General features: G+C 39.2%; 2 protein-coding genes across 2 annotated transcripts; one reads left to right on the plus strand and one right to left on the minus strand.

Moving 5' to 3' along the window:
• Window positions 1-7,743, plus strand: LOC142615796 (serine/threonine-protein phosphatase 7 long form homolog). The gene is made up of 8 exons (XM_075788628.1): window positions 1-414; window positions 4,588-4,699; window positions 4,819-5,585; window positions 5,680-5,770; window positions 5,944-6,342; window positions 6,566-7,327; window positions 7,428-7,547; window positions 7,683-7,743. The coding sequence occupies exons 2-6, from the start codon at window positions 4,589-4,591 to the stop codon at window positions 6,749-6,751; spliced, it is 1,554 nt and encodes a 517-aa protein (XP_075644743.1). The 5' UTR covers window positions 1-414; window position 4,588; the 3' UTR covers window positions 6,752-7,327; window positions 7,428-7,547; window positions 7,683-7,743.
• Window positions 7,744-12,372: 4,629 nt separating this feature from the next.
• On the minus strand, window positions 12,373-13,565 carry LOC142614553 (uncharacterized). Its single transcript, XM_075787087.1, has 2 exons — window positions 12,510-13,565; window positions 12,373-12,414 (listed from the first exon to the last, which is right to left on the minus strand). Exon 1 carries the CDS (start codon window positions 13,431-13,433, stop codon window positions 12,510-12,512), a length of 924 nt encoding a protein of 307 aa, XP_075643202.1. The 5' UTR covers window positions 13,434-13,565; the 3' UTR covers window positions 12,373-12,414.
• Window positions 13,566-14,632: the final 1,067 nt, after the last annotated feature.

Below are 14,632 nucleotides of genomic sequence, written 5' to 3' on the forward strand. Positions count from 1 at the left end.
GATTTAATTAAAAAATCGAGTTTTTAAAACTCGAGATATGGTGTTTTGTTACTTCCATTACGTGGCCAAATTTTCCATTACGTGGACAAATTTTCCACCTGGAGGAATTGAGCCACGTAGAAATCGAGTTTATAAGACTCGAAATCTGCACAATATTCTCCCTCTTTCCCTTTCAAACGCAAACACTCTCACTCTCTCAAAAATCCTGAAACACTTTCTCAATCTCTCAACTCTCAGTGTCTCAAACGCTCTCTCTCAATCTCTCAACTCTCAGTCTCTCAAACGCTCTCTCTCAATCTCTCAAACACCGAAACCAGTCACCCTCACCCTCTAACGCGCGCCTCTTTCAGAACCCTCTCTCTCTCGCTTCTCAGCTGCTGCCACACCGACTGCCGGTCCGCCATAACACCGCCGGTAAGCCTCTCTCTCTTCTCTAATTCCATGGGTGCTTACACCTTTTGGTCCTGTTACTCTGTTTTGGTGTAATTTGTTTGAACATGGCTTTTTCTGAAATGGGTTCTTCTAGATTAATTCACAGAGGCATGCATTTAGGAATTTAATTTTGTTTTTACTGATATAGCAACATTTAGACATCAAAAATTGGTCTTCTCCTTTCTTTAAAGGAATTGTTGTAGCATTGATCGCTGGTTGTGTAACAATATTAGCCTGACCTTGTGACAAAATGCTTCAGTATTATGGTTTTTAAATTTGGGTAACGCGAGTTCTTATTTTTTGTTTGAATGTTTATCATAGCTTGTGTTATCTTAATAGCGCATGGCATGTTACTATACTTCCCATCTTGTTAAATTGATTAATCCAGCAAAGCATGAGGAAGCTAATCTGTTGGGCATTGATCAAATTATGTACTTCACAAAAATTGCAAGATATGTTTGATTCATATTAAAGCATGAAGTAGGAAGCAGTATAATTTATGGACAGCTGAAATTCTGTCAAACATAAAGGCTGTTTGCAGTATTAGGTCTAGTTGTGATAAACTATTATATTGTAAAAGGAACTTCTCTCTGGAAAATAATTGATAATTATAACAAAGGCAGTAGATGGGCAGTGTATTCAGGGGTTTAGAGTGGCTGGAAGGACAGTCAAGTTGCTGATGATTTGAAGTCTTTTATTTGCGGATGATACTTTGGTATTTTGTGGGAATGATATGGAATAACTTTGCCATTTGAAATGTGTTTTGTCGTGTTTTGAAAGCATATCTGGTTGCAAGATATCTGCTCTGCCTATGAAATGCTTGGGGTTGTTGTTGGGGGCTAGTTACAACTCCAAAGCGATATGGAAACAGAAGTGAGAAGGATGGAAGAAGCTTTACTTGTCAGAAGGAGATAGAATCACCTTAATAAAGAGTACGCTCTCAATTTTGCCCGCATATTTCCTATCCCTGTTAGCATTGCTAGTTGCTTAGAGAAATTACTAAGAGTTTTTTTGTTAGGTGGATAGGAGATGATGTTAAGTTTCACTTGGTAAATTGGAAGATAGTTTGTGAGCCAATTCAATGTGGGAGTTGCATTAGAAGTTTTGGATGTCCTAATAGTGCTTTGTTTGGGAAGTGGCTTTGACATTATGCCATGGAAAAAGACACATTATTGAGAACTTTGATAGATAAAAAAAATTTGGGTTTGAGGGAGGCAGCTGTGTTTTGGGGTAACCAATGAACCCTATGGTGTGTCCCTTTGGAAACATATTTGCAATGGTTGGGACAGATTTTCTAAACTAATCAAGTTTGAAATGAGCAATTTTTATTATTATTATTTTGGCATGATCCATGGTGTCAGGAGGGGATGTGTAAGGAGACCTTGAGCAATTTTGAATAGCCCGAGATGAGGAGGCTTCTGTGGTAGGCCAGATGGACTAGTGGAGCTATTCATTGGGACAATATGTTCACTAGAGCTGTCCATGATTGGGAGTTGTCATTTTTACATGTGGACAGCTGCTAGTGGAAACATTCATACCATGGATAACTTGCTAAAGAGAAATATTTGTATTGTAGAGTGGTGTTGCATGTTTAATAGTGTAACAACAATGGGGAGTTTATAGCCCATTTACTTCTTCACTGTGATTATGTGCAAAGCCTATGGTTATTGGTGTTTTAATTGTATGGACTCCAGTGGGTTATGCCTAAGAGGGTAGTGGATTTGTTGGGTTGTTGGAAAGGCGGTTGTGGCAGACATCATTTTGCACGACTTGGGGGAAATTCTATGATGCCTCATGTGGACTATTTGGAGAGAATGAAACCAACATACCTTTGAAGGGATTAAGAGTTTGCAGTTGAGTTAAAACTGATTTTCTAATGCTTCATGTATGATTGGATGGCTGCTTTGATTGGAAACTCCTTTTCTACTGAAGGAATTTCTGGATTTATGTAATTTTCGATGATACTTTTAGCGTCCCTAGCACACTCCCTGTCTACATGGGGTGTATACTGTTTTTAATAATTCAATTAAATTCTTCAATTACCTATAAAAAAAACTGATAATACCTGTGTTGTGTCAATGCAGAAGGGGAATGTCCCTTTTTTAGGGGACTTCTCTCATATGAAACTCAATTATTTTTTCCCCTTCAAATAAGTCCAGATAAGATTCAAAGTTGTCATGGAAGAAATTTGTCTTTTTTTTTTGGGAGAGTTTTAAGTTCATTACTACTCTGACCAAAAGGGGAAAAAATCATTACTGGTTTCAAATTGTTTTGTTTTGTTTTTGGAGTGAGACTACTTTCGCAGTATGTAGTGTGGCTGATGTAACAGTGACTTGATGAGCAATACTTGGAAGGTTTGGTAATGGCATTGCCAATGTTGTTGTTGTTGGAGTTGGAGGCTTTGGAGGTGTAGGTGATTGAATTTGAGGATGATGTTCGAAAGCTTCTAATTGATCAAAAAATCGATAGGTTTTTCCATCGGGTTTCCCAGTGCGACCTTCTTTGGTTCTTTTGTGGTACATGTACACGTTCTCGAATTTCTCCTTGCATTTCTTGGCGCTTCGATTATAACCAAGTTCTGCCAGCTTCCTGATTTAGAAAATGAAACAAAATAAAAATCCATGAAAAATATTTATTAGAAAATAAAAAAAAAACTCAGTTTCTGTTTCTATCACACATTAATTTTAACAAGAAAACAAAGTAGCATTGCCACATAAAATAGACAAGAAGAGTTATGACATAATGAAAACAAGATGCTATAGAAGAGAAGGATGAAACAAAACATATAGGAGGAGTTAAGAATTGGTAGATAACTAAGCACTGTTGTCTCCGATGGAAATTATAGAGCTCAAGCTGGGAGAATTATTCTAGATTTAATTTTACTAGTACTTTTCGAGAACTAAACTGAACAAGAGTGAACAAAGTGAGATAAGAAAACCAACTGATGTTTATAGACTGAATATAAATTCTGATATCCTTTTTGGAATATTGGAAAAGGGGAAAATGCTTGAAAAGAAAACAAACCCGAATTCCATATGCCTAGAATGAACCTTTGAACTCAACCTACATGTTATATGAGAGAGAGGAAATGCGATTAGGTCCAAAGACCCTGGGCAATTTTCCATAAAATTTCAAGAATAGAGTCTTGGCCTTGTGAAAACATAATCAAGCAGCCAAAACCGCAACCCAAATCCTACAATCACAATTTTTTCTCTAAACATACTACTATCATAGGGTGCGAACCAAGTCTAAGTGTTCAAGTTGAACCAGAATTCTGTCAAATGCAACCCAACCATTGACCTTCAGCAGCTAATACTACACACAGCTTAAAGAGCATCAATCTCCCTTACACTAATGAACACCAGTGGAACAGATTTAGGCACTACAATGACATCAAACCCCAGCAACACCAGCATGATAAGCAAATCAGAAAGAATGCATCTTCCAGTTCAAAAAATACAAACACCAACTTAGAGGGTGCAATTTGCATTTTAGCCTTTATTTTAAGTTTGTGCTAAATTCAAGTCAGTTGACAAGTCTGATCTCACTTTTGACTAGTTGGTATTATTGAGTTAGTTGTCTCTACAGAATCTTTTTTTTTTGTTTGATAGGTCTCTAGAGAATCTTGAAAGTAGTAGGTATTTGTTAGGAGAATATAGAACTATAAAAACCAGGTCTACAGCTAATGTAAGGCAGTCTATTGCTGATTAAGAATACTATATCCCATTTAGGGCTCATGTCATTTCAACCTGTTTTGTCTTCTCATAATCTGTTTTAGATTGGTTCCAGCAACCCTTGGCTGCATTCATGGTTATATAGAAGCTCAAGAATCTGAGCCTAGGAAAATTGGAGTTCAGTTACTATATTTCCTAGTTTCAGTAGGAAGAGTAAGAGCCTCCATTTTTTAGCTACATGCCCAAAATCTACAGGTGGAATGCAATCTAATGTGTTTAAATTGTTAGTTTTAGACTTGTTATGTACATACATACATATACACGTGTGTGTGTGCGTGCATACTTCAACTTTAACAGCCTTTTTAAGAAATGAAATAATTATGTATTTTAACAATTTCACTAGGCTTAATATAATTGTTTGTGGGCATTAGAGTTATTTATGAAGACTTAATTCTGTGGAATATTGTTGCACTCTTTGCAGTATGGAGCCTGGGATCGATGAGGAGCCAGAGATTGTGCGCCCTGGTCCAGAAGATCCTTCATTGTTGACGCGACAACGAAATCATCGATCAGAGGACATTTGGAATGGCGAGGTGAAATATCTAGTTTTAACAACTGCTTTAATTTTTACGTTGTCTTTGACTTTTAGCAAGTTCTTTGAAAGTTGTATATCTAATTCTAACGACCGCTATAATTTTTATCCATTTTACAGGACTCGGGCTCACTTACATGCCGTGGTCGCGCTAAGGAGATGGCAAAGATAACGATGCAAGATAATCGGGTGATTGATATTATCAAGTTGGTGGGGTTAGAAGGATTGTTTAGGGTCCCTTCCAGAGAGATAGATCATTGCCTAATATCGGCCCTAGTTGAGCGATGGCGGCCGGAGACTCATACGTTCCATCTTCCACATGGTGAGATGTCAATCACCCTAGAAGATGTGGAGGTCATTTTCGGACTTCCTATAGACGGTGAGGTCTTGGTTGGGCCGACTACTGTGGTGGATGGGAATTGGAGGCAACTGTGCGTGGAGTTGCTTGGTTTTGGCGTTCCGGAGAATGACAACAAAACTTTGGTGGGGCAAAGAATTCTCATTAGCCGCCTTGTTGAGCGCATTGCAGAGCCACTGCCTCATGATGCAACGGAGGAGCAAGTACATCAGTATGCCCGGTGCTATATTTTAGCACTACTAGGGGATAAGATTTTCATGGATAAGTCGGGAGATAGGGTGCATCTGATGTTCTTGGAGTTCCTACGGAACCTTCATGATCCGCCAAAGTATAGTTGGGGTAGTGGTTGCCTGGCATGGTTGTATAGAGAGTTGTGCCGGGCAAGTGATAAAGAGGCATCGCAGATTGGTGGGGCGTTGCAATTGGTCCAGTATTGGGCATGGGCGAGGTTGCCATTCTTGTGCCCGAGGATAGAGCCTCCACCTGGATGCGATTATGGCCCATGGCCAAAAGCTCCACTTGCATTTAAGTAAGTATTCTCCTGATACTTAGTGTGTGTTATGCAATGTACTATTCTTAGTAACTAAGTGGTAATATCTTATGTTATTCGATCGTAACTGTAGGTGGGTGCGGGTGCCAAGCCCGAAGAGTAGGCCATCCGGCACGGCGTTGATCCATTATCGTGAGCAATTAGCTAGAATGCAGCCGGACCAGGTAATAATATACAAAATTTCTGTGGAAGTTATGTTAATTTTCCTTAAGAATATGTTGAAATCATTGCTTTAACATATCTTCTATTTTAATTTTTGTTTTTCCCTTTATCTATGTATTCTCCTTTGTTTCACATTTTAAGATGCTATGATAATTGTATTTTGTTTCTACTGTAGATTATATGGCAGCCATATGAGGCAGACTTCGGCCACCTTCCTGACTTCTGCGTCGCAGGGAGGGATACGTGGACGGCAAGGGTGCCACTGGTGTGTTTTTGCATAGTAGAGACACACCACCCAGATCGTGTCCTTCGACAGTTTGGGTTGGCGCAAGAGCGGCCCGACCATGTTGTGTACGATGATAGACTGCATAGAATAGACTTACGTGGGAAGGTGGAAAAGAATTGGAGGGAGGAGCATGGACCGTATATCCTTACATGGGATACGAGACAACAACGAGTTTGCCATGCACCTCCTCAGATTGGTGAGATGCCTCGCAATCATGATTATTACCGCTGGTACCGTTCGGTCACTCGAAAGTATGTCGACCGCAACAGCGCTAAATTAGATATAATGGTAATGTGTTAAATTAGATTTTATTGCCTACGTTGTTTTTTCTTCAGTACATGTAGGAACGTAGAATCAATTGATTTCTTTTTTCAGCAAATCTGGTTTGATCTGACTGACCTCCAATTAAAAAGACTTTCTATTACATATAGTATTCTAATAACACTTTTTGTTCTTAGTTGAGTATTTGAGTAGATCAAATCTGATTGTACTGGTTCTTTCTCCGTTTTAGATTGAAAGCCATTTAGCACTGTTGGAGATGCTTCCTGTAGGCAGCCGAGCACACAACCATGTCCGACGTGTCCTAAATAATGTGGCTGGGCTTGGTGGTGGTCTTGCAGCAAATGGGCAGGCAAACAATGGGCATGAGACTGAGTCAACAGCTACTGCAACCCCAAGCACAAACCCAGCACCCTGAAGTACATCAACCCATGGTCAAGGTGCTACTGCAAGCCCAAGCACAAGTGCAGCTAGGGGCCGTGGTCGGCCTGCTACAGCAAGCCCAAGCACAAGTGCAGGTAGGGGCCGTGGTCGGCGTGCAACAACCCCTCGGGTTGTAACTAGTCCCGAGGTACCTGCACCCATCCCACACGCATCTCCTCCACCTGAGGTTCCTCCACCCATCCCAGATGCATCTCCTCAACTCGAGGTCCCTTCACCCACCCCTCCTTCGCAGCCTAGTTTTGATCTTGGTTTTGATTTTCATATGACCCCTCCTACGCACCCTGAGACACCCTCATACCCACCCACCAGCTCCAATGCACCCACTTTGCCCATGACAATGATCCCCACTCCTAGCTATACAGAGCATCATTACCCACCTACCTTATCCTCATCCGACCCTTTAGGGCCTCCAGTTGGGATTGACACTGATGTACCGGACGAGCATCCCCCTCAGCAGCCCTCACCCCCACGAGGTAGACCACAACGTACTAGAAGAGCACCCACTTGTGGGACTGGTGGACACAAAATAGGACACAAAGGCGGCTCTATGGTATGATAACATTACCAACAATGTAATGATATATCTTGTGGTTCACTTTATTCTTATCATTACACCGAATATTGATTGTATGCATCTAATGTCTTTGCAGCACGATGATGAGCCTAAGGATGATGCCCCACAGCCTCCTCCCCCCGCGCCAAAACATTACATAAGGGTTAAAAAACGCAAAATTGGTGAATCTTGAAAAAGAAGCAATACTTGAAATGTGGTAAATAATTTTATTAGAAATTATTGGAATTTTAAGGTGGGCAATATTTTGCAATAACATTATGCATGTACTTGTGTTCTATTGAGAACTTGTTACTAAACTATGTGTTGGTCTTGTGTGATGGGACTCTTACAGAATCTAGGAAAAAAAATTTATGGCGAATGTGTGTTACCATTGAAAGATTACTGCATCAAAAACAGAAGGTTCTTATGTTATTATAATTGATTTTATTATTATTATTGGTCTTGGAACTCGGGTGGTGCCTGCTTCTACACTTGTTCACCCAATTGCTTATTCTTGCTGCAAGTTTTGGTGATGACAGCTCAAATTCTGTTGAACATTCTGAGACACAGTATAATCAAAATAGAAGCAATTAATCTCCTTATTCTGGATGAGTGTCATCATGCTGTGAAGAAACATCCATATTCTTTAGTGATGTCTGAGTTCTATCATACAACGCAAAAGGAGAAGAGGCCATCTGTTTTTGGAATGACTAGGTAAGCAATTTTACTAAAATGCACTGCTTCTTCTTTGCTGCTGTTTTTGCTTCAATGTTCGACTCCATCTCTAAACTATAAAACTGGGTTTCTTTTTTAACATTAATATATACACATACAATAAAAAATAATTGACATTTGTTGGTATGGACTATGGAATGTTTTTTTGCTTAAAACTCCTCTATTATTTTCATATATGTTCCATAAAACAATTATAGAGATCCTATATCAATTCTTCTATGATTGGACCCTCTGATATATGTATTGTGTACGTCTTTGGCTTGATTTTATTTTCTATCTGTCTAAAAATGGAGATGCCCTTTTGTCCGTTTGGCATTGCTCTAGAAAGTAAAGCTTTAACTGTAGAGCTGTTTTAGTAAAGATGGAGCTTTACTGGAAAAGCTCTTTAGTGTCTTGAGTGTTTGGGAAATTACTACATTTACACGTGTTTTAAAGTCCTGGATTTACAAAGTGAATTGTAGAGTTTTTTAATTCTAAGTTAACCATGAATTTATGTGGACTGTTATCCAGGTTGGCCCTTGTTAGTGGGTTGAAATGGGTGGATGAAGTAATAGCCAATGCTCCTTATGAGATTTGTGTGCAACCTTACTAGGTAACCAAACTTGCTTGTTTTGGAGAGACTGATTTATGGACCTGAATGGCTGAACCCAATGTCTGTTGCTTTGGGTAGAAGGCGTCTGCCATCACACTAAAGCCCAACCTTTGGTGTCATGCATTCTTGTTATTGTTTTTTTTTTTTTTAAAGGTTTTTAATAGTCATCATTATCAAAAAATAATTCTTTTTATGTGTCTTATGCATACAACCATATTCCGTCACATGTCCGAACACATATTTAATTAATGCGAATGTCACTTATGTTTAAGTTTATGGGGCTGGTTCTGTTTGGTTCAAGGTTTTTGACTTTTGTCGAAAGTGACCTTGTATTTGTTTCCACTGGAACACTGGTCATGGTCGATTGTCATACTCAGACAATTTTTTACTCTTATTTAGGGGTTGGTTTACTTGACCTGTGTGCATCCTCATTAACCAGAATTTTTTTTCTGTCTGCTTTTGTTGCTTTCCTCTATCATTTCTGCAATATAAGGTTGATTTGCTGAAGAACAAGTTTGGTTTCAACGAGGCCTTCAACTACAAAGAAGAGCCTGACTTACATGCAGCTTTAAAAAGGTTAGTAGTATAGTAGTAATTTATGCTGTAATGAATATATGTAACTATCACATGAGACTTGACTAAGAATCTATGGTTTCTAGTTTCTACTGAAGTAAGCTGTTATTAACCATTATCTCAATATTGAAGACATTGCCTTATATATGATATTCAAATTCAAGAAACATGGTTTACCTGAGGGATTTGTTTGACTTTCATTGTCATACAACGCAGCCCATTTACAACAGGGTACTTTTCAAATCTGTAAGATGGGTTTGATTACACTTATTGTTGGTACACGGATAACAATTTTGTGCTTATTCTATTTAAAGAAAGTTTAAAAAAAATGACAATGAGCTATTACTCAATTGGCACTTCGTTCTCCCTTAATAATGAGATTCACAGTGAGGTTGTAAGTTCTAAACCCACTAAGTATGTGTGCAACTTACTAATAAAAAAAGGAAAAAAAAAAGAGAAAAAAAAAAGCTTCAAACATAATGAGAGGAGTGTAATTGTAAGGAAACAACATTTTTGACAACAGTTGACATGACTTGTTGCAATTTGAGTAACATCACTTTAATCTAAGTCCAATGCTTACCCAACTTTTCTCTCAATTGCTAATATGGCCTATTGTGATTAGAGCAACATCACTTTTACATGGGTGATGGGTTCACCATTAAAATCACTTTTATCATACACCAATCACAATAAATCATATCAGCATTTGCGAAAAATGTTTTTTTTTTTTCCTTATTGTTTTAAGTTTTAATCTATGTGCTTGGGGAACCAGGAGTGACTGATCATTGATTGGCATTCATGGTGCTCAAATCTAGAGGGTTGAGGTGTTTTTCTTGCAGGTACTTTCCAGAAGGCATTGATATTTATTTTGAGAACGTTGGGGGAAAGATGCTTGATGCAGTGCTACTCAACATGAGGGCCCATGGCCGCATTGCTGCATGTGGGATGATTTCGCAGTACAACCTTGAGCACCCTGAAGGTGTGCACAATTTAATGACTGTGATTTGGAAACGGGTCCGGATAGAAGGATTCGTGTGTGATGAATACTGCCACCTCTTTCCAAAGTTCCTGGAGTTGGTTCTGCCTTACATCAAAGAAGGGAAGATTACGTATGTGGAAGATGTAGCTGAAGGTCTGGAGAGTGCCCCAGCAGCACTGATAGGGCTCTTCACCGGCCGCAATGTTGGAAAGCAGGTAGTGGTAGTTGCTCGTGAATGAATGACCTTGTATGCAACTTCATAGTCCAAAAACTCTAGGTCTTGGAGGATTATTTACTGCAAATGTTACTTCTATTGGGTTTTGTTGGTAACAACAATTTTACTTCCTTAGTGAAGTGTTATATTGTTGGAGTCAAAGAAATTCATAATCTTTTTACACAAACTCATTTAGTTGGAAATACTAAATTTATTATCTCACCTTGACGTATCTGCTTGATATCTGGAGTAACACTTAATGCAAATGGAGTAAAGTTTCCTTCGGATCCCAATTCCAATATGAACCCCATGTGTGTATCAATGTATACCATGAAGTTTTGTAATCACTAATAAAAAATAGCTTATTTAACGTTTTTACTATGTACGTAGGTCTGGTTTAACTGCTTATGGCGTTCCTTTATGAGGTATGCTCTCCTAAGAAAGGAGAGCATGTCTTCATTTAAGCAGCTTCTGGGTATTTGGTCAGCTTGTTCCACAGTTTGCATAACTAGTAACAATCTTTTCTTTAAGTGTACAAAGAACTAGTGCAGCATAGCTATCTTTCCATTTTTATTCCTCAATATGCTAGAAATCTTTCCTATAAATTTCGCCCATGTCAGAAGTTGAAAAGTTGGCATGTTTGTTTATGTCAACCAAATATTTTGATATTAATAGGTTTAGATAAAAACTAATAACAACTTACTATATATACTTTATTATGAAATTGTTATAAATATATTCGGTCAATAGTATTACTTTTTTCTATAAAAAAAAATAACACCAATTTAAAAATGTTATAAATATAATAAAATGTCACAATATTTTTACTAAGACTCATTTAAAATTAATCTTTATAAAATAAAATTTTATTAATACTTACGTTGTTATATACATTTACCCGCCATTTAATAAATTTAGATTTTGAATAAGGCCTCTCAACCTAACCTTGTTGTCTCCAATTACATATGTAAGTACACAAAGATGGATCTTCCTGACCAAAATGGAACAAAGTGGACTGAATGGACCAAATTAGGCCAAATCAGACCAAATTAGACCAAATCAGACCAAATCAGACCAAATAATTAGACCAAATTATCCAAATCAGACCAAATTAGACCAAATCAGACCAAATTAGACCAAATCAGACCAAATTAGACCAAATCAGACCAAATCAGACCAAATAATTAGACCAAATTATCCAAATCAGACCAAATCAGACCAAATAATTAGACCAAATCAATGTTCCTATCCCAGACCAAATCAGACCAAGTAAGACCAAATTAGACCAAATAAGACCAAATAAGACCAAATCAGACCAAGTAAGACCAAATTAGACCAAATTAGACCAAAATAGACCAAATCAGACCAAATTAGACCAAATGGACCGATTTTATTTTCCATTACTCGTAACCAAAGAAACTCGAGTTTTAGAGACTCGAGTTCCACTGGGCAAATTTTTTTTCCCCAACTGCTCTGTTTCAGGCAGAGAGGCAGAGAGGCATGCCCTGTTTGAACAAAATTTTGCCCAGTGGAACTCGAGTTTCTAAAACTCGATTTTCACTGGGCAAATATTTTTCCCCAGCATCATGCTCTGTTTCAGGCAGAGAGGCAGAGAGCCATGCCCTGTTTCAAAAAATTTTGCCCAGTGGAACTCGAGTTTCTAAAACTCGATTTTTACTGGGCAAAATTTTTTCCCAAGGAACTCGAGTGTCTAAAACTCGATTTTTACTGGGCAAATTTTTTTTTTCCCAGCAGAAAATGCTCTGTTTCAGGCATTGTTTTACAATGTAAATGCACTCAAATCACAACAAAAGTCATTCTCAATATATCACCATTCTAAACATGTCCAACCACACTTAATTTGCAATTCTAACCATACTACTCAAATCACAATCTTCATAGAGGTACATTGGATAGAGAATTACAAGTACATTCAACGACAATCAAAAAGTTCACATAGAGCCAATACAACGTCGTCCATGGAAGGATGCCTGAAAAACGTAGAGTATTTACGTTAGGAGACAAGATAGTAAACATCGAATGAACAACAATTATTTAACCGATGCATAAATTTTTGCCAACCTACCTAGTGTGGAACATGGCCGCTTGTGGAAGCACCGCGGGACTGCGGACATTTTCTGCGGTTATGCCCGGAAGCATGACACAGTCCACATGTCTGCTTCGGTTGACTCTCTATCAAATCTGCGTCCTCCCTCCGCCATCCCGGTTCTTGATCCTTATTCCTCACTCCATCCATCTCATTTCTTATTCGTGACTTCACCGGTCGACCTTTGGCCCGCAACAATGCCGGATTAGGCAACCACTTTGGCCCCATGGGATCCCTCCATAATGACTGTGACTTAGGAACCACAAATGCATGCTCATAAGTGCTAAGGGCATGGTTCAAACCATAACATGGGTGAATATACGTGGTCGAATCAATATGTAAATAGTCACATACTCTAATTGCATGTGAACACGGGATCCCTATATTTTGCCATTTCCCACAACTGCATGTTTTTTCCCGTAACCGAACTTCGTAACTGTGGTTTCCCCCTCCTGCGCTAGACACGTTGAGTTGGGTAACTACTTGAAATATCAGCTCTTCATTGCTAAATGGCTTGAGATAGTGTTTCTCAGATTTACGCTTATTTCCATCCCACGTGGATAAGGCATATTCACTCCATTTCTTACCCTCTGACAACTCATAATGGTATTCTTTGCGCCGGTCGTGGAAATATTGAACAAGTTTGCTCCAAGTGAACTCAACCAACGCGGCAATAGGAAGGCCCCGTGCACCTTTCAGCACACCATTGAAACACTCTGATATATTGGTTGTCATTGCTCCAAAACGTCTCCCACCATCGTATGACTGGGTCCACATGTCCACATCCTCGCTCATTAGGTATGTGTATGGAAGATAATCTTGATTCTTTTCCTTACCATCCCTCCCCGTCACCTTCTTCTTCTTCCTAATGGCCTCAATTTCCACCTGCTTAATGGAGTCCATTATGGTAGCAAATTTAACTACCTGACTAGCATATCCCGCTTTCAACGCCGCTGACTTTAGAGTCGAGTTCTGAAAATGGGTGTTGAAGTTGCTAGCAACATGTCGAAGACAATATCTATGAAATACCTTTGCTTTTCCATCATCCCTTCTAGGCCAGTTTGCAATGGCGTTTTTGATACCAAGATGTCGGTCAGAAATTATGCAAATGCCGTCGTCGTGTATCGTGGCCAATCGTTTCTACGAGGCATCGTAAAAACCACCTCCAACCGGACCCCGACTCACAATCCACAACAGCAAAGGCGAGAGGGAATACCTTGTTGTTAGCATCGGTTGCCATTGCGACCAACAACTTTCCCCGATATTTACCATACAGATGGGTCCCATCAATACCGATAACCGGCTTGCGCATTTGAATCCCGATATGCATGGACCGAAAGACCAAAACACATAATGCAACAATACGGTGTGATCTTCATCGGTGGGTGTGACACGATAGCAAAACTGGGTAGTCGGGTCCTGATCAATATACGCCATTAGCAACTTTTGCAGCCTTTGGTAAGATTCTTCCCAATCTCCAAACATAAGCGCAATCGCCTTTTGTTTCGCATCCCATACCTTGTAGTAAGAAGGCTTATGGCCATTATATTTCGCCTCTATCAGAGATTAGAGATGCTTAATTTGAGTGGTGTGATCCTCAAGTAACTTGTTATGGATTTCTGCTGCAATAAAATTACAACTCATCATTCTACCATCATTTCGCACCCCAGTCGGTAAACACGTGTGAGGACCCACATACACGGTGACCATCCATAGATTTTGGAGCTCGGGCTTCATAACTGCGTAGACATACCACTTGCACGACTCATGCACGCATTTCGCACAAAAATTTTTCCTCGTCGACCTAGTGATCTTAAAGTTTTTGTTTTCCTTGAGGGCACAAATTGTTAATACGCGCTTCACCTCCACTTTACTCGCAAAAGTCAACCCTTTGCACAAATTCATCCCCTCTCTCCAAGTAGACACAAATGGCATCTCAATATGCGAAGGATCAACCATATTTTCCCAAGTATTTGCAGAGAATGACAACGCAGGAGGTGCGTAGGCAGGGATTGTGTTTGTAATGTTTTGGACACTAATAACATTGTCTGCATCAGGTTCACCGCCGTCCAATGTCTCATCGTCATCAATGTCCCTCTCAA

This window comes from Castanea sativa, chromosome 11, assembly GCF_040712315.1.
Source record: "Castanea sativa cultivar Marrone di Chiusa Pesio chromosome 11, ASM4071231v1".
Lineage (NCBI taxonomy): Eukaryota > Viridiplantae > Streptophyta > Magnoliopsida > Fagales > Fagaceae > Castanea > Castanea sativa.